We start from the raw sequence: 18,439 nt of genomic DNA on the forward strand, positions 1-18,439 counted from the left end.
ATCTTCTTAGAGTGCAAGTTATCAGAACTTGCTTACAGTGGAATGTTAATTAACTTTCAATGTCTTGTGCGAAGATTGTTTTTGCTAAAATGTCCCATCATTGTCTTCACTATTGGAGCTGAACCAGAAGTAGCAGCAATAGGAAAATTTATCAGAGGCCCAAGTGGAGTAAAAGTGTGTTGAAGCAATAAAAGACATTCACTTCACTTGCACAGCTTCAGCATCTTCTCTAGGCACTACTATGCCTTCCTCAGCAGTGAAATAGAGCTATCTCTTTATAAAATAGTTGCAAAACCCTGCATAAATTGCCCCCAGCATTCAGGAACTCACAGCATGAAATCTGCTCAATTAAAAAACCTGCCCCTCCCTCCTTCCCCACAAATAATTCTAATTTTAAAAAGCTGTTGCTTTAATCATGGGGGGGGGGGGTGAGAGAGAGAGAGACTCTCGTACCAAAAGCATCATTGTGTTGGAAAATCATGGAGTTACATTGGTGGAAAAACGAAAGTAACACAGTGGTGAATCAGGTCCAGTATGCTTATAAATGTCTGAACTTATATACACCTGTCAGTGTGACTCCCTAATTTTCTGTGCCCTTTTATCATTTCAGGTTTGCCGATTATGGCTGCATGCTAGAGATCAGGGATGTAAAGTTTTTTCCTGATGGGCGTTCAGTTGTTGATACGGTTGGTGTTCGTCGGTTTAAGGTCTTGAACCACGGTCAACGAGATGGGTATAACACTGCGAACATTGAATATCTTGAAGATAAAAAGGTGATCTCTTGTGCATTCATGTTTCCTTGGGTTCACTTAAATGTTCTGTCCCTGTCACATCTCAAGTTGAAGTTGCTTATTTACATGGTCATAAGGCATATTTTCTTTATTTCTGATACCATGGAATAAATTATTTTGCCTTTCTGGCTGTGTGTCATTAGCTTTCTGTAGTTTAATCATCTCTGCCAGTGGTATTTATGTCATCATAAATCTCAGGGTAGCTTTCAAACCTTTGATACTTGAAAAGATGCAACCTATCAGGTTCTAAAGTAGCAGTTAAAAATGACACTGGTTCAAGGCCCTTCTAAAGACACACATGTCTAAGTTTTATTTAAGTGCTTAGGATTCCATACTTTGCATTGATACACAGTATCTGTTTCTAGCTCCCACAGATGATCTCTGACCTCTGAATAGAAAAGCTGGTTGTTGGTTTTTTTTTAGTTTTTTTTTTTTTAAAGGTAGAACTCATTTTAAAGAAGAGAACTTGGTACTAATACATTTTGTTACTCAAATGCTTGTGTCTGTATGGCATCTAAGGAAATTTGCCAATTAAAATAACCTTTTTTTCTCTAAAATTTAGCAAAATCATGTGATGGAATTTATTGGCCAAAACCAGAATGGCCTGCATAATGTCTAGTGTTATGCTGGATTTCTCAAATGAGTGCCAGTAAAACAGTGATACCGCTTCACAGTGCGCTCATTGGAGAGTTCAGGCCAGTGGATGGCATTAGCAAAGTCTAGTCAGGTCACACGGTTCCCAAGCAGACTTTCACAGCTAACTGCAAGCCTGTTAATTTCTAGGAGGGTTCTCCCAATTTGTGCTGTGGTTCAGTTGCCAACACACACACAGAAAAAGAGAGAATGGAGATAAAATGTGTCTCTTCAAGGTTAAAGTAGTCTAATATCCCATGTTACCGCTCAGGGTCCCCACTGAGTGAAGGTGAAGTGTATAGTCAGGTCAAATGTTTGTGTATGTTGGCAGAAACCTCGTTAATACCATCCCTGGTACTGGGAAGTCAGTCTCACTTACTTCCACTACTCCCTTGACCTGAGTACCACTTCTACTGTATTTGAAAACAACGCTACTATTTAGTAGAATCCCCTTAATGCAGAAGCCCTAGGAGGAGGGCTTCTCATTCTCAATCAGAGGAATTCCTAATCAACTGAAGACTCCAATAGCAATACTTATGACTTGGTTGCTGTGTTACACCAATATAATAAAAACCAGCAGGATCTTATTAAGAGGGATAAGGCAAAGATGCCACATTTATTGCAAATATAATAGTAAAGCAAAAGATAAAAGCAAACAATGTTGTTTTACTACTTATTCCTATCACTACTTATTCCTTACACACACACACACACACACACACACTTTCATTCACACAATCATTCATTCAGGTTCTGTATAGGTGTTGTAGTTACCAGCCTAGATGTTGCTCATGCCAAGTTACTGGCCAGGTATCTTGGTCATGAGGATGGAGCTGAGTCTGTATCAGATGCACCTGATGCTCCTGGAGTTTGGCAGCAGAACCATAGACTCAAAGTCCTCAGTTTTTAGAGTCCATTTTTATAGGAATTAATTCCTATGTTAGTCTATGGGAACCGTTTCATCCTGCTGTTGGCTCAATTAGCAGATGGCACATTCCTGGTGGCTCCACACTGTCTAAAGTGGCACATTCCTTCCAGGTGTTTGGGGTGGATCCCAGTTTACCCTCCGGGGGTTGTCTGATGATCCACTTGACACATTCTTCGGCCGATGGATCCTTTCCAGGCTGGCACCTCCCTAACCATTCACGTACATCAAACATTCATCAACATACATTCCATATCTTAACCATATTTTAATTTACTGTCTCCACCACTTTTGGGGTGTGTGTTAATTCCTATGAGATTCCTGGCCCTGTAATCACAGAGGGTGGGAGTCTTTGTTTACATTGTATCAATTACAGCTTAAGGCTAGCATAGTGTTTCCTTCAAGAACAAAGTCAATTAACTTGACTGTAAGTTTTACCTAGTAATAGAGTATCTTTCACAGGACAGATACAATCAGTGTTTTCTGCAGACAGGAGCTTACAAGTTTTAACATAAGAACTTAAAATATTTTTGTACTTGGTGAACCTGGGGGGATTTTTGTACTTGGTGAACCTGGGGGGTCACTGTCACTTGAGGGAATCACTGTTAGTACCTTCTTTAATATCCCTACAGCTGAAAGGACCTAAAACTTCTGTAGGAGAGATCAAAAAACCAAACTGGCATGAGTTTGGGATGCATGAGACTTATGCACCACTTTGCTAGCTGGAGAGATCCACGTTAAGTGGCATAACCATCCCTTAATAAGGAGTAGTTGTTGCTGTTAAGCATAATTGGGTTGAAATTGGTTCCCTATTCCTTACAGAATATGAAATGAATCTGATTTTTATATCCTCTTTTTCTTGGTAAGGTGGAGGGAGCAGAGTATGAAGAACTTGTCCGTCTTCATGATTCGGTTTATGATCAAGCTGTTGCCTGGTTTACTTCCCTTAAAGACAACATGAAAGCACAAATTCTCAATCATTTTGGATCAATGCCAGGAAAAGAATCGGAGCCACAGGTAAATATTTCCTAAATGTGCACTACCACCCTAGATCTATGGGGCTCCCAGTCAAATATCTGATAGAGAAGGGTCTGTTGTGTCTCACACACATTCAGTTTATTGATGTTTACCCAGTTCTAGTTCACTAGAATCAAGGTTGGAAAAACTTTGCCAACTACTCCCTGTGGTTTTGGCTTCTGAAGATGTCATTGCTACTTCATTGCACAAAGAGGAAACATTTGAAGTTGGTGTAGAGCTCAAGAAACCCCCCAATGTATAGATGGGCATTAGTTGTATCTACTAAAATAGCGGAAAAACGGGAGGGAGGATTGCTAACACTAACCTGTAATCCGTAAACAGGTTTTGTTTTGTTTTTTATTTCTCTTGCAGAGTAACCCCAGTGGCCCAGCCTGGTACTGGTGGCTATTGGCAGTGTTGCCATTAGAAAACAGGGCTCAGCTGGCTATACTTGCTATGACTTCCCTTAAAGATCGTCTTATTGCCATCAGACGAGTATTAATATTTGTAACACGCAAGAGACCCAGATGACATGGACTTACCTGTGAACAGGCACTGACTGTATGTTGGTAGATATGTTTTTAAAAACCATCATGCAGAGATGAACAATTCTTTCTGGTTGTGTCTGACATTCGCTATTCTGGATGTTCACCAAACTTTGCACTCTACTCTGTAATTAATAAGCACTCTGTGCCTGTCGTCCTAGTGAAATCTGAGCCCCTATGAAGTTGTGCTACAATTACAATGTAGTTGATAGTTGTGGATAACTACTTTGAAGTACTATTCCTAATCAAGAGTTGATGTTTCTAGCCTGTGAGACTGAATTTAAAGTACTAGAACACCACAAATGGCCTATGTGCAGTTTGGATTTACACTTTGCAGAGAATTATTTTCCCTTCTATGGATCACAGACTGAAGATGGATTTATTACAATTTTCCTGAGATGGTCAGCAGAAGGGGAAATTCAACTTTCCCTGTGGATAAAGTGCATAGCTGACAGGATGTTCTCTTAATGAGTTGGTAGATTCTCTCTGCACTTTGATCTACTCGTTCAAGAAATATTGGTCTATAAAACAGTTTTCAAGATTAAGGTTTTGGAGATTGTCCAGGAGCATAGTATTTACATGGGCACAGCTGTGTGTCGGAAAGAGTAGTAGCTACTGAACAGCAATTTGATAGCCTTAAGTAATTCCTTGTGTTGTGATTTGCATGTTGTAGTGGAATGAGTATATCAAATGTCAAAGGCGTGCATTTATTTTTAGAAAATCAAAGTAATCCCAGCTGGTCTGTTATCAGTAAACACAAACAAAACAAATTCCCTAAAACATGAAACTCGTCAAAGGCTGTTATGAAAATAGCTATTTTCACTCCAAATTCTGGGAAAGCGTGCTGTAGTACTCAGCTGCCGTGTTCTTAAAGTAAACTTGACTAGGATAAGCATTGGGGAAGATTCCATTTCCCTTCCCACCTTCAAATGATGTGCCAAGCTAACGTTACATTAGAACGAGTATTTGTTAGAACTTTTGAGTTTAAAAGCTAGTGTTGTGTTTTATATCACAAGTGCTGCACATGGTGAGAACCTTGGTCTGTGATGACATCATAAAAGGAGGTCCAAACTGAACTCTAACAAAAGGCAAGTCTCAATGCAAGCTTAAGTGTAGGTGTCATCTTCATTTGTTTCTCTTGGTTTTTTAATATATTGGTTTTGTTAATATCTTTCTTTGATAGCTATTGAATATGTTGCTGGTTAGTCAAACTACTTAATTTTCTAAAGAGTGACTGAAATAATGAACAGTGTTACTAATTTAATTGTGTAGCTTCCGATAAGTAGAAGTAATTTTACCAACATGAAAAGTTAGCCAGAATCTCTGTGCTCAAAGTATAGCAAGATGCTTTTAGAGACACTTGTTCATGTGCAACACTCTGGTATGATAAAAATGGTGTCTTATCTACATGTTTAAAGTGCCTAGTTTTTAGTTTGCTTTGAATCTTTTTTTTTTTTTTTTGTTTTGGTTTGTTTTTTTGGTCCATGAAGATGTATATTAAAAATTTGCACATGAGTTCTGGAAGAAAACTGCATAAACAAATGCATTAACATGTATTGCCTGCTTTCTTGGATACTGTAATTACAACCTTTGTGGTCTGGGAAACTAAAGTATCTAGTGCAGTGGTTTTCAGACTTTTTTCGTTTGAGCTCACCTACAAAACTTCAAATGGAGGTGTGGACCCCTTTGGAAATCTTAGATACAGTCTGTGGATCTGCAGGGGTCCACGTACCACAGGTTGAAAACCAGTGATCTAGTTAACTTTTCTTTCCGCAAACCGTTACCAGAAGTGGTTTCTGTAACCTGCTCTGAATGTACTGTAATTGCCTCTACCTTGACCACACCTTTTCTAGTTAGTGATTTGTAATTTATCCTTTGAATTGTGAAGTGCATAACTTACAACCAATGATGTTGTAATCTCCACAATAGCCTTGCTGCAGTTCTGCTACTGTCATAAGAGTACTAAAAGTAAAAGCTGTATGAGATTCTGAGACGGTTGAGAAGGCATCCGAGCCCCAAAGCTGCAAACGAAACAGCTTGAAGTCTTTTGGGGCACTTCCCCCTCCATCCATGCATTAGTAACTCCCATACTTCATCCCAGTGTTTTTCCAGTTAACCCATTTTAGACTATCAGCACTTTAGGTAGTTCACCTTCAGAGTTTGGCAACCCAACTCATTTTCAGTTGGGAAAATGAATTCTCTTTGTGAACTTTTCACATTGTTTTTTGTTCTGTATGCCACTCTTGTCATCATTGTCCTTGCTCTGTCTTTGTCTTGTCCATTTCTCTCTCCTTGTCTGTTCATGCATTGAGTTTTAATGTTTTGGCTGCAAAGGGACATTGACAGAATCATACAATCCTAGGCCTTGCATCTGCACAGTGTTACATGCGAGCGTAACCTTACACAGATATGCATCCTTGTAGAATTGAAATGTTAGATGCTGTCTCCTGAATTCTAATTACTGAAGGCAATGTGAATTTCTCCTCTTTGCAAAAGCCAGTGATTTAAGATGTCTGTCCTTTAAGTACTTTTAAAAGTGACACTACAAAACCAAGTGTTACTTTTAATACATCATAGAACAGCAATAAAGAAGACTTAAGATTGTCTTCCTTTTTTTGTTTAATTAGCTTTTTTGCATTAAATTACATTACAGTCTAAGCAGGGGCGGCTCTAGGCACCAGCGGGCCAAGCGCCCGCTTGGGGCGGCATCCTGGGGAGGGCGTCATTTGGCTCCGGTGGAGCTCCCGCCGGCATGCCTGCGGCAGGTCCACCGGAGCCCGGTACGAGCCCGTCTTCCCGCGGCTCCGGTTGAGCTCCCGCAGGCATGACTGCGGCAGGTCCGCTCGTCCCGGGCTCCGGTGGACCTGCCGCAGGCATGCTGGCGGGAGCTCCACCGGAGCCAAATGCCGCCCTCCCCAGGATGCCGGAGCCGCGGGAAGAGGGGACCCGCCGCGGGACTGGGGAAGGGCGGCGCAGCGCTCCGCGCTGCTTGGGGCAGCCTACTTTGTAGAGCCGCCCCTGAGTCTAAGGATGCAAGGATAACTAATGAAATGTCATCACTTGAGTGAAAGCTGAGCAACAGAATTTTTGGTGAGTTTTAAACTATTTCTAGCACAATGGGGTCCGGGTCCATGACTGGGGCTCCTGGGTGTTAGGTTAATACGAATAATTAATATTTCTTTTTAAACACTTAAGTGACTAACATTTTGGATAAATAATATGAAAGTCAGTATCTGTATGCAGATGTTAAACTAACAACCCAAACTCACTGTTTCTTCCAAAACATCAAATACTGGATCATATAGCAAAGCTAAAGAGAAACCCTATTCATGGGCACATACAGAGTGTCTAGTGCGTGCTTTATTCCTGTCAAGTTCTCCTGTCGTGGTTTGTGCAGCAGCAAATAGATGGAGGAGCCAGTTGCCTCTTCTCTGGATTAGAGGCCAATGTCCTTATTGCAGCTATCTTACATCTTTACTTAGTTCTTGTCTCCATGGTACAGTATTGAAACCATGAGCTAAGCAACTGGAAAAGACAGGTGTTTCGCTGCCCTGTAACACACTACTTTTTTCGTACTTATTTCCTAGCTTGGGCAATGTAGTAGAAAAGTCTCCACTTTGGAGAGATCCTTTATACATCATAAAGAAACAAAAATGTCCAAATCTAACTTTTTTCCCTTGAGTCACCTGTAAGACTTTAAAAAGTATTTTGTAGCTTCACCTTTCAAGAAGCATGTAAATTGTTTGCCATCAAGGCCTTTGTTATCTACTGTATGTTAACATGTCCAGTCTGTGTTTAATTTAATCGACTGCTTTGGATTTCTAACATGCTGATGATCAGTTCAGTTTCTTACTGCTTCCCTTTCTCATACTCCAGTCCATTTTGAAACTGAAATATAAAGCTGTTCAAAAAGCTGTACACGGTTCATATTACCTTTCACACTGGTGGAATTGGTATTTGGTAGCGCCTTAAATTTGCAGTTGTGAAATGATTGTATCAATAACAAAATCTCATCTAGGGCTTGTGACCAGATTGAAACAAGTATGTGTAATGTAGATAAACTTGAAACAATTTTTTTACTGTTTTAAAGCTAGTTATGAAACTGTATGTACATATGTATAAATATAAATTAAACTGCCATTTTGTATTTAGTAAATTCAGGACAAGTCCATGTTCTAACCACATTTGGTACTTGTTGCATAAGCAAAGCCAAACTTTTTTTTAAAAATTGCAATGTTCATTTAATGTATATTTGCAATGTTCATGGGAAATGTATTTAATTTATGTAACATTTTGAATAAACAGATCACATTTAGCAGTGTGTTGTTTTTAACAAAAACCCATGCTATTTGAAATGTTATGGTTACTTGGAAGTGTGCATGTGTGAATCTATTGCTGTTGGTTTGGATTTAGGGCTGTAGGCCCTTGTAATCAGTTTCCGTTAGCACTTCTTGTAATTTTAAACACCTTAATTGTCTGTAAATCTGTCTTGGGGCAGACCACCCAGACAACACATGCGTGTTTTCCCAAGAATGCTTCTTTAACATGATGTGGCATAGGGGCTGGAATTTTTATTTAATTGGGGTCGTCAAACTACTGTTGCAAGGCTGAAGCTCTTTGTAAGAGGTCCCGGTGATTATAGATCACAAGTGAAAGAGGATGGTGGAAGAATGTATTGCACTTCCTGTATCAAAAGGTACTCTCGGGTTTCCTTTTTTCTCTTCCTCTTTGCAGTCTTTTCTGGGACTTAAGCATGTCTTTTCCCAGTTGATCCCTCATGAGATCTGCTTTAAAGCTGTAGGAGTCTATCTCGCTCTTCAGTAGCTATGACTAAGGCTATGTTTTAGTCATGGGTATTTTTAGTAAAAGTCACGGGCAGTAAACAAAAATTCACGGCCCGTGACCTGTGCATGACTTGTAATATATACCCCTAACTAAAAGTTCAGTGGTCTGGGACCAGCCCAGGGGTGCCATGGGTGGTAGAGGGGGTGGGTAACTCCCGCTTCTGTTGGGGATAGGGGCTGGCAGGCTCCCTGGAAGCAGCAACATGTCCTTCTGCTCTTGGGATGGGGGCAGCATGCCTCCACCTAAGTTCCACCTCCACAGCTCCCATTGGCCGGGAACCATGGCCAATGGGCGATGCGAGGGTGGTGCCTGCAGGGGGAGGCAGCGCACAGAGGGACATATTGCTGCTTCCATAGAGCCCCCAACCAAGGTAAGTGCTGCTCGGAGCCCTCACCCCCTCCCGCACCCCAACCCCCTGTCTCAGCCCGGAGCCTCCTCCCACACTCACTCCTGCTGGGGTGGGGGCACGGTGGCCCAAGCCTGCCCCAGCAGCAGCTGGCTCAGGAGCTGCCCGAGCTGCTCAGGTGGCCCCCAGGTCAGCTGCACCAGCCGCTGCAGAAATCACGAAGGTCCTAGAAAGTTAGCCTTAGCTATGAACACTGTGAAGCTGTCTCCTCCTTTCTAAAGAGAGGCTAAACCAGAAGCTTTCTAAGATGCAGGACTATCCACTAAGTATCAGAGGAGTAGCCATGTTAATCTGTAGCCACAGAAACAATAAAGTCCGGTGGCACCTTAAAGACTAACAGACTTATTTGGGTAATTCATGGGTAAAAACCCCACTTCTTCAGAGGCATGGAGTGAAAATTACAGATACAGGCATAAATATATATTGGCACATGAAGAGAAGGGAGTTACCTTACATGTGCCAATATATATGTATGCCTGTATCTGTAATTTTCACTCCATGCCTCTGAAGAAGTGGGTGTTTTACCCACAAAAGCTTATGCCGAAATAAATTTTAGTCCAGTGGCACCTTAAAGACTATCTATTATTCCTCTTTTTTCCATCCCAGGTTCTCTGAAACCTTCCTAGTGTCTTGAGCATCCTTTTGTTTGTTTGTTTTTATTTTTTTCCCCTCTCAACTGCATCTTGTCAGCATACAAGTGTAATGTAGTTCCTTTCTTGGCCAGTCAATGCCATTACTGAGGCATCACACTGCATCCAAAATCCCCTCTTCTCTCGCTCTCAGCAGCTGCTCTATCTGCAGTTATATGCTGCACTGACTCCCATGCTATCAGATACCACAGTGAAAGTATCAGATCCTCAAAAGTTTTCTCCACCTTCTTTTTATAGGTCCAGCTCTTTCTACTTAGCCTGTGCTTGGGGGAGTCTAACCTGTATCAGTTATCTGATGCCTTTCATTCCTTAGCCATTTTGCTGGCCTTCCAACCCTAGGTTATCTCCTAAGCTTCTAGCAGGGGTGGGGGGAAAATGACAATTCAGCTACCCACTACTCCACTGACAAACCTGGCCAAGACAGAAATCAGTTTATTTTAGGCCCAGATATCTCAGGGAGCAGCCTTCCATTTTTCTTGGTAGCATGGTATAAGAATGATTGGCAATGGCTAGACCACAGCACACTATCCACCAAGAATGGCAGAGGCCTCAAAAAATTCTAGCATTATTGTACACTAAATAGTGCTTCTGAACAGAGACCGTTGCTGGCCAGTTGACCAATTGGCTATTTTAGCCATGAGTTTGGCCTCCTTTAAAATGGTCATTAGGGACTGGTTTTCATTTTCTTAACCCCAAACCACAGGTCTCTGACCTAATTACTCACTCTGGGACAAGCTCCTGAAGTACTTCAGGGGTGCCATGACATGGCAGTGGAAAGTGCCTCATCTACATCAGGCAAGAGTTGTGGCATCTGGGAAAGGACAAGGTTCGGACATGGAGCCAGCTACGGAGAAGGAAGTAACAGTGAGAGATTTGTGAATGGGAAGAGGCAGTGCTGATGGGGTGGGAGGATAGTAAAGAACATGAGACCAGAAGAAAAGGGGGAGTTAGAGATGAATACATAAAATAAAAAGTGGGAGGCAATGGAGCAGGGTTAAGGATGGAGGTTACATAGTTACCTTCTCTGTTTCAGAAATTCCAGCATAGGGAGCTTGGATTGCTGATTTTTAAACTTAACCTGACTGGTTTATAATTAAATTTTCAAATTAGTTTTCTCCCCTCAAATATTGAACTGGTTTATTGACTCTTAACATTCATAGTTGAGACACTGCAGCCACCCACACCTATTCTTTGGTTTGAAATAGTCAGTAGATGTACCTTACAAAAATGTCAGGCTGTATTCTCTGCTCATACTGGCTTTTGTTTTTCTGACAAGGAGCTATGCAGAAAATATATAAATGCAATTTTGAGGGTTAGAGGAAAATATTGATAGACTGGAATATCTCAGTCGCTCTTGCCATGAAGGGGAATGTCAGGCATGATAGCTAACCTAATACTGGAAATATGTATTTTAAAAAAAAAGCTGATTTCAGCCAGGTTTGTGCTTCCTTTATATGTTTTCTGTGAGTACTTAAGCAACTGAGCTTCAGTTGTGGTAGTACTCCTGTAGAGTGAAAGTAAAGATCACTTGTTCAAGTAATTACATCTATATGTAAGTATATTAAAACAATGCTGCTTTAACCCACTAAAGATGATTTCCAAAATCTCTACAGTCCCAGCACAGAGGCAATTAAATGAGCCAGACAAGGATCTCTGACTGCACCTTTCACAGCTAAAATCATACCCACAATTACTTTGTGTGGCAGCTGGGGAAAAAGCTGCACACAACCAATAAATCTCTCACCGTAGCAAGAGGTTTTTCTTGCAGCCTTTTCTCTGCTAAGGCTGTTGTGTGGCCCAAAAAGGAAAAGCTAAGAGTTTTCTCCAGTTCTCTCAATCTTCCACGATGCTTCCCACAGACTGAAAACTGCAGCGGTGGCTAAAAGTTATCATGCTTGTTACCTTCACTCAGTCAGGAAAAACTCCATTTTACCAGTGGGCAATTGCTACTGTCCAGCACAGCTTACACTTTGGAACAGGAGTGCTGAATACTCACTGTTGCTCATTATGAACCATTGGAGTAAAAAAAAGTGAGTAAACTAGAATAACAAATGTGAGAAGATTTATAATCTATGCACAGTAAAAGGCGATTTGAGTAGATTAGTTGTGAATCACTTCTCTCAATGGCAGCGCTTTTACATTCATGGAACAATTTCTTCGTACAGGTTTAACAGCTTGGGTGTGGCTTTTTTATTGGACTTGTTCTGTGTGTGTGGATTGTGTTATCTCTAAATCAAAATTCACTCTCTGAGAGGATGGTCTGGCATTTTGCTCTCTGAATGAGCTTGATAAATGAAACTTGAATACATTATAGAGGGGAAATAACTTCACCTTTAAATGTGACTCATTGTTCATTTGTTCAGATGCATAGCAACATCTTCCTATTGGAGCTACATTGTCTGAGCCCCCAATGAAGCTGGGGGCCAAGAGCCAATGCAGTGGAGATGGTTTTATATGGGAGAGCTTTGGGGGTTTGGAGGCAAACCGTGTATTCATTCCAGAGAGGAGCAATGTATCACCACCATAGAATGAATTGGGGGAAACCAGTAAAGGCAAGGGAATCTCAGACCACCTTCTCTCTAGTTTTCCCTGGAACTGTGCAGCCTATTTCCAGGGGAAGAAATGCTATTTAATATTTACGTGATGCATCTGAGGTTTCTGAAAAGTCTAAATTAGCTAAAGTGGCTAGCATGCACACACAGCACCCAGCTTTTCATCTAAATTCTACTCAGGCTTTTCAGTATTTAGTATTAATCTGCATTTGCAGATTAATGTTGCTTTAAGGACTGCCACAAGTAGGCAAGCCATTGGTTTATACCATGTCTGTGAACTGCAGGAGTGTCTCTTCATTCAGTCTTAAGTGAGGTGGAAGAGTTCAAGAAGGTATGGTATCTGGAGTGCAATTAAAACAAAAAAAAATAGAAAATATTGCAACCTGGCTGCCATAGCTTTTTTTGTTTGTTTTTTTGTGACACTACCATTAAGGACACCTAAACATTTTTTAAAAAAAGCTTAATATTAAAGCTCACATTAAGCAAAGACAAGATGAGACACTGAAGTGAATAGATGATGCGTGGGGGCCTGGTTGCTGGGGACAGGGCCCAAGCAAGACTTTCCCTCAACCCCCCTCTCTTCTCTCCCCTCCTCCCCCCCCAGTCTCAGGAGACAGGAGTTGTCTGTGCTGAGGTGTGATCCTACAATATCCGTAGGAATTGCCATAGAGGTCTGTCTAGTCCAGTATCCTGTCTCTGACAGTGGCTTCTTCCAGATGCTTCAGAGGAAGGTTGAAGAAACCCTCAAGTGGGCAATCTGCATAACAGGACCTTTCGAACCCCTCAATTAGCAGCTGGTTTGTGCCTAGAAAAATGAGCATTTCTTGCCCTTGCAAACTTCTGGGGTGTGTGTGTTTAGTTTTTAAATCCTGACTGTTGAAACTCTGGATGTTCCCGTCAATCATCATAAAAAATCCAGTCTTTTCCTGAAGCCTGCATGGCTGGTGGCCTCACTGACATCACGTGGTCATGAGTTCTGCAAGTTGATTGTACTGAATAAAACGACAAGCATTAAATCTGCTGCCTTTCTGTTTCTTGGAGTCTCTGTTATCTTCTTTTAAGAGAAGATAAATAGAAATGCCTGCTCTACCTCTCTCTGCCATTCAATATCCTGTAAACCATTATCATATCCCCTTATTTATCAAGTATTTCACTCTTGTCATCAACTTTCTATTCCTCTACTTCTTGTTGCCTGTCTCTGAATTCCTTTTTTTAGATGGAATACTGTGATCAGTCTAAATGAGGTCATTCCACTGATTTATGTAATAGCATTTAATACTTTCAATCCTGTTAGAATGTATTAAGAACATTCTGGGTTGGTTTTTTGTTTAGTTTTTGGTTTTGTTTTGTTTTGACTGCTGCTGGACTGGATTTATTTGAATTTCTAGCCTTTTGCTGGCACCCTGTGTCTTTTAGTGGTGGCTCCTTCCTGAGACCATTGCCTTCTGGGCCATCAGACAAGTAATTTTTGTTAACAGTGCTGGTAAGTGTGTGTGTGTGTGTCAGTTTTGTCTGGCCCCTTACGAATGTCATCTGCTTCCATGGGCTACTTTTAATGTAGGACGTTTTTGAGTTTTTACAATCAATAATGCTGCCTTAGAGAGGGGAGAATGTGTGCTAAGATAGATACAGTTGAGGTACTTCTGGTTATAAGAGGTCTTATGTAAATTTCTTTGTTTCATTGATAGCCTGAATTTAAAACAAAAACCTAGCTGCCTGTATACTTTCAGCTGCTTCTTTCAGTTAATATCTGCTTGGAGTTGCATTTTTTTTTTATAAGTGCTTAATGTTGGAAAGCCTGACTACTGGCACCAAGGGGTTAAATATTTCTTAATACGAGCATGAGTCATTTGTCCCTGCTTTGGGAGTCAGTCTGCTTGCCCTCACGTATTAGATTGGAGTGGTTCCTGGAACAGGAGCTCCCTGCTCACGTCTAACATGCACAGCTCAGGGAGAAATGAAGAAACAGCTACTGCAAATAACACGTAGGGGCCCTCTGTTTGCGAAAAAGAAACAGAGACACGGGCTTACTTAGGACAGCTTGTTCCCTTGCACTTTTTTGGAGGGTGGAGGTGAAGTTCTAGGTATGTTGTACCTATGAATGTAAAAGGTTGGGTATGGTTAGGTACTATATTGACAGACAGTATAGAAAAGGAGAGAGGAGGAGGAGCAGGCAGTCCATATACAAGTCAATGTGCAAGGTTTTACATTTGTCCTAGTTTGAGCTCCCCATGTCAATTATGAGGTGTGTTTTTAAAAAGAGAACCAGATGCAGAATAGAGCAGAATCCGTGGTGGGAAATCATCTATTTCTAGTCCCTGCTAGGGAGGTGGCTGCAGTACAGACACTGCTCAGATCAAATGCTGAGTTAATAGGCAGCAGGTTTAAAACAAACGAAGTATTTTTTTCACACAACGCACAGTCAGCTTGTGGAACTCCTTGCCAGAGGATGTTGTGAAGGCCAACATTATAACAGGGTTAAAAAAAGAACTAGATAAATTCATGGAGGATAGGTCCATCAGTGCCCATTAGCCAGAATGGGCAGGGATGGTGTCCCTAGCCTCTGTTTGCCAGAAGCTGGGAATGGGCGAGGCGGGGATGGATCACTTGATGATTGCCTGTTCATTCCCTCTGGAGCACCTGGTATTGGCCACTGTCGGAACACAGGATATTGAGCTAGATGGACCCGTGGTCTGACCCATTATGGGTCAGATGGACCCGTGGTCTGACCCATTTTTACTCTTTTAGATCATAATGGAAAGGTGATAGCTGAGAATGATCAGCTCTCAACTGCTGGAGGTAGGAAATGCATTTACACCAGTAGAGAACTATTTACTGCAGTGACTAGTAGCAGCCCTTCCCTCAGTCACTACAGCGATGCATAAGCGCTGCAGCAATGCATGAGCATTACGTGCCATTTTGTCCAAAGAAACTTTGGAAAGTTCTCCAACACACCCAAGTCCCCTTCACCACAACCTCCCTCGTTCAACCTTGGCTCCATGCCCGTTCCCACCTGCCTGCTCCTTCAGCTCTCTCTTTCCCCATGGCTTCAAAATCTTTACTGCTGCCAGCTCCAGACTCTTGCCAATTACCCCCTTCTTGGAGTCAAATTCCCTACTGGTCCTACAGATCCTGTTGGTGTGTGCCAGTGCGGGAGATGTTTGTGGACATGGGAGAGAGAACGAACAGAGGCTCTTAATATCTGTCTGCCTTTTTTGGAATCCATTCTGATACTACAGTCATGAGTGCAGTAGAAAAACCTAGATAGAAAGCTTGTCATAATACAGCTGATCACTATTCTGTTGGATAACATTTTTCAGTGAAGAAGTGTTTTATGGAAATGAAAATTTCTGCAGAAAATTTGTTTCATGAAAATATTGTGGGTGGGTCTTAGGGCCCCCCCCATTCTTCTTCCCACCTCCTTCCTCTTCCCTCTTCCCCCCCCCTTCTCTTCTGTGGCAAAAGATGGAAAAGGAGAGAAGGGGAGGGGGAAGCAATCAAATTTTCCCAAATGTTTTAGCAAAAAATTATTTTCTACCAGCTCAAATCATAATTACCAGCTGCCCTGCTGGGATGGAGGGGTCGTTTTCACTCCTTTCAAGAGAGGGAAGGGGCAGAGATGAAAGCATTAAAATCTTTGGATTCAGGATGGCGTGAAGTGTTTTGAGGGCAGTCAGTGAAACTTCTGTATTGCTCTCAATGACATGCATCTAATTTTATCCAAACTTAACAATCTTATATATGTAAGCAGTGTCTGAAGGAGCTCTCCCCTGACACCTAGTGATGCGCTGGGGGAAAAGACCTCAGGAGTAGACAGTGTTTGCACAGACATGCTACTCTGCCTAGGTGGATAGCATGATGGAGTTGTTTTGCCGAAATGATCACGTTTGGCTGGCATTGGGTTACAAATCACTATCTAGAGGACAGCAGCAATACCAGGAGAGATGAGCTGGCGTGCCAATAATGGACAACCTACCCTAATTTCTCAAATACTGAGGGACAATCTACGTTCATTCCTATATTTGCTTTCTACAACCAACTCTCTGCATAACTTTTCGTGAGTGATGTACTCAAGTATTTGGATTCTAATATCTGAGCTGTATCATTAAATTTATCTAAATTTGGGTTATTGCTGATTATGCACTATATGTATCTTATGACTTTATCCACAAATACAAAGTTTGTTTTAAATCTAAGTACTATACCCAGATGTACAGACACTCTCTTCTTAACCTGTGTATTATATAATCTTTTAACATTACCCCTGGATTCAATTTTCTTAGAGCGAATGAAATGTTATCCTTATTGTATGAGTAAGCACAGTTCTGCTTCCCTTTAACGTGCCCTGATTGAAGGGGGTCACCCTAAACTGAACTGCACTCACTAAGCAGGGGTGGGGATACCAAATCCCAGTGAAGGGGGGGAGAGACTGGGGAGAGGTGTTCCTCCCTGATGGTGTGGACTCTGCCTAAGAAATCATAGTGGAGAGGAAGGGTCAAACTGTGTCTGTTTAAAGACAGAGCTGATTAGACTCAATTGAAAGTTCTTGTTTTGTTCAGTGATCACTGGAGCTGAAATTGCTGATAACCAAATGCTAAGCCTTAGACCTGGTGTGGGACAGTGTTGCAGAGAAAGAGGCTGCACAACCTGTATTAGCAGTGAGGTTCCCCACTACCTGCTGAAATCACTGAGAGCTGGGTTAGGTGGTGGAACCTCACAATGTGTCGTCGTAACAGAGAGAGAGACAGCGGTAGCCAGGGGCGGCTCTAGAAGTTTCGCCACCCCAAGCAGGGCGGCACGCCGCGGGGGGCGCTCTGCCGGTCACCGGGAGGGCGGCAGGCAGCTCCGGTGGACCTCCCGCAGGCGTGCCTGCGGAGGGTCCGCTGGTCCCGCGGCTTTGGTTGACTACTGGAGCCATGAGACCAGCGGACCCTCCACAGGCACGCCTGCGGGAGGTCCACGGGAGCCGCCTGCCACCCTCTCGGCGACTGGCAGAGCACCCCCCACGGCATGCCGCCCCAAGCACGCGCTTGGCGTGCTGGGGTCTGGAGCCGCCCCTGGCGGTAGCAGGGGCTGGCAGCAGTAGCCAAGGGCGGCAATGGTGAAAGAGTGAACAGCAGCAACTGTGAGTCAGTTGTGATGGCGCAGCAGCTGAGGGGTTGCTCAACACTCCCCTCATCCCCCTCCACCCCAGGGTCGGAGGTGAATTCACATGAACACACCTCTGAACTCTGGGTCTTCATTGATTAAGAACAGCAACTGGGAGTGGGGTGCAGTGGAGGAAGAGGGGAGTGGTGTATTAGAAGAACATTTTTGTTTGGCCTTTCACACGGCAAGGTGAGAAACTGAGGCAAAGGTCACTACCCAGCATACTCTGGGGTGAGTGTTTTGCTCATGGTCATATGCTATTGAATTGTGGCTGTGGTGTTTTTCCCCAATTAATTCTGGGGTCCTTCACCCTTTGTTAAATCTTTCCTTTGCTATACACAGACTCAATGCTTGGAAAAGGGGAAGTATTGCCTCTTACAGGTGTCTGGGGTGGTGTTTAATTTTCCCAGATTACTGGTTGAGGTCTTGAACTGGTTCTGTTTTGTATTGTTAAGAGAAACCCCTAGATATTGAACTCTGTCCTCGTTTCTGCTGACTCCACCTGATAGAAGGGTTATGTACAAAACCACCTTATTAATTCACTCCAGAGCCAAAAATCAGGTTTTGGTAACTTGTAGGTAAGGTCAAGATTCTGTACCTCAGTTGTTAGTTTGTATATAAACTGGAGTACTAACATTTATTCATTTTACTAAGCCTTTGTTTGGGTTACCGTGGATCACCTATCACCTCTTGCAGAACGTTATTTAACATCTTCGTGCACCTGTCTAATCAGAAGATCAGGACAATCTGTACAGCTGCTAATACACTCCCCTCCTTCACCTCAGCTTTTAACTGACACACTGGCCAGGTTTCAATCGTTTGAGAAAGCACTATTCCAAGCCAAACCCAGGCATAACTCTGAACTTAGATTTTAATAGCTCCCAAACATTACCAAAATGAACACCACACAATTGCTTAGTAAGCAAA

The 18,439-nt window shown here is 42.4% G+C and overlaps 2 protein-coding genes across 7 annotated transcripts in view; both read left to right on the plus strand.

Moving 5' to 3' along the window:
• Positions 1 to 3,972, plus strand: part of LONRF2 (LON peptidase N-terminal domain and ring finger 2) — a 70,534-nt gene extending 66,562 nt beyond the window's left edge. For all 3 annotated transcript variants that reach the window (XM_039533294.1, XM_039533284.1, XM_039533302.1), the window contains 3 exons: positions 611 to 773; positions 3,217 to 3,366; positions 3,739 to 3,972. In XM_039533294.1, the coding sequence (XP_039389228.1) occupies positions 611 to 773; positions 3,217 to 3,366; positions 3,739 to 3,897 (472 nt within the window). In that variant the 3' untranslated portion in view covers positions 3,898 to 3,972. The remainder of the gene's footprint in view (positions 1 to 610; positions 774 to 3,216; positions 3,367 to 3,738) is intronic.
• Positions 3,973 to 4,359: 387 nt separating this feature from the next.
• Positions 4,360 to 18,439, plus strand: part of AFF3 (AF4/FMR2 family member 3) — a 561,464-nt gene continuing 547,384 nt past the window's right edge. For 3 of the 4 annotated variants that reach the window (XM_039533235.1, XM_039533245.1, XM_039533262.1), the window contains exon 1: positions 6,837 to 7,001. The gene's annotated coding sequence lies outside the window, so the exon portion shown is untranslated. Of the gene's footprint in view, positions 5,024 to 6,836; positions 7,002 to 18,439 lie in introns of those variants that run through there. The other variant, XM_039533253.1, reaches the window with a different exon arrangement.

Source organism: Mauremys reevesii, linkage group 1, assembly GCF_016161935.1.
Source record: "Mauremys reevesii isolate NIE-2019 linkage group 1, ASM1616193v1, whole genome shotgun sequence".
NCBI lineage: Eukaryota > Metazoa > Chordata > Testudines > Geoemydidae > Mauremys > Mauremys reevesii.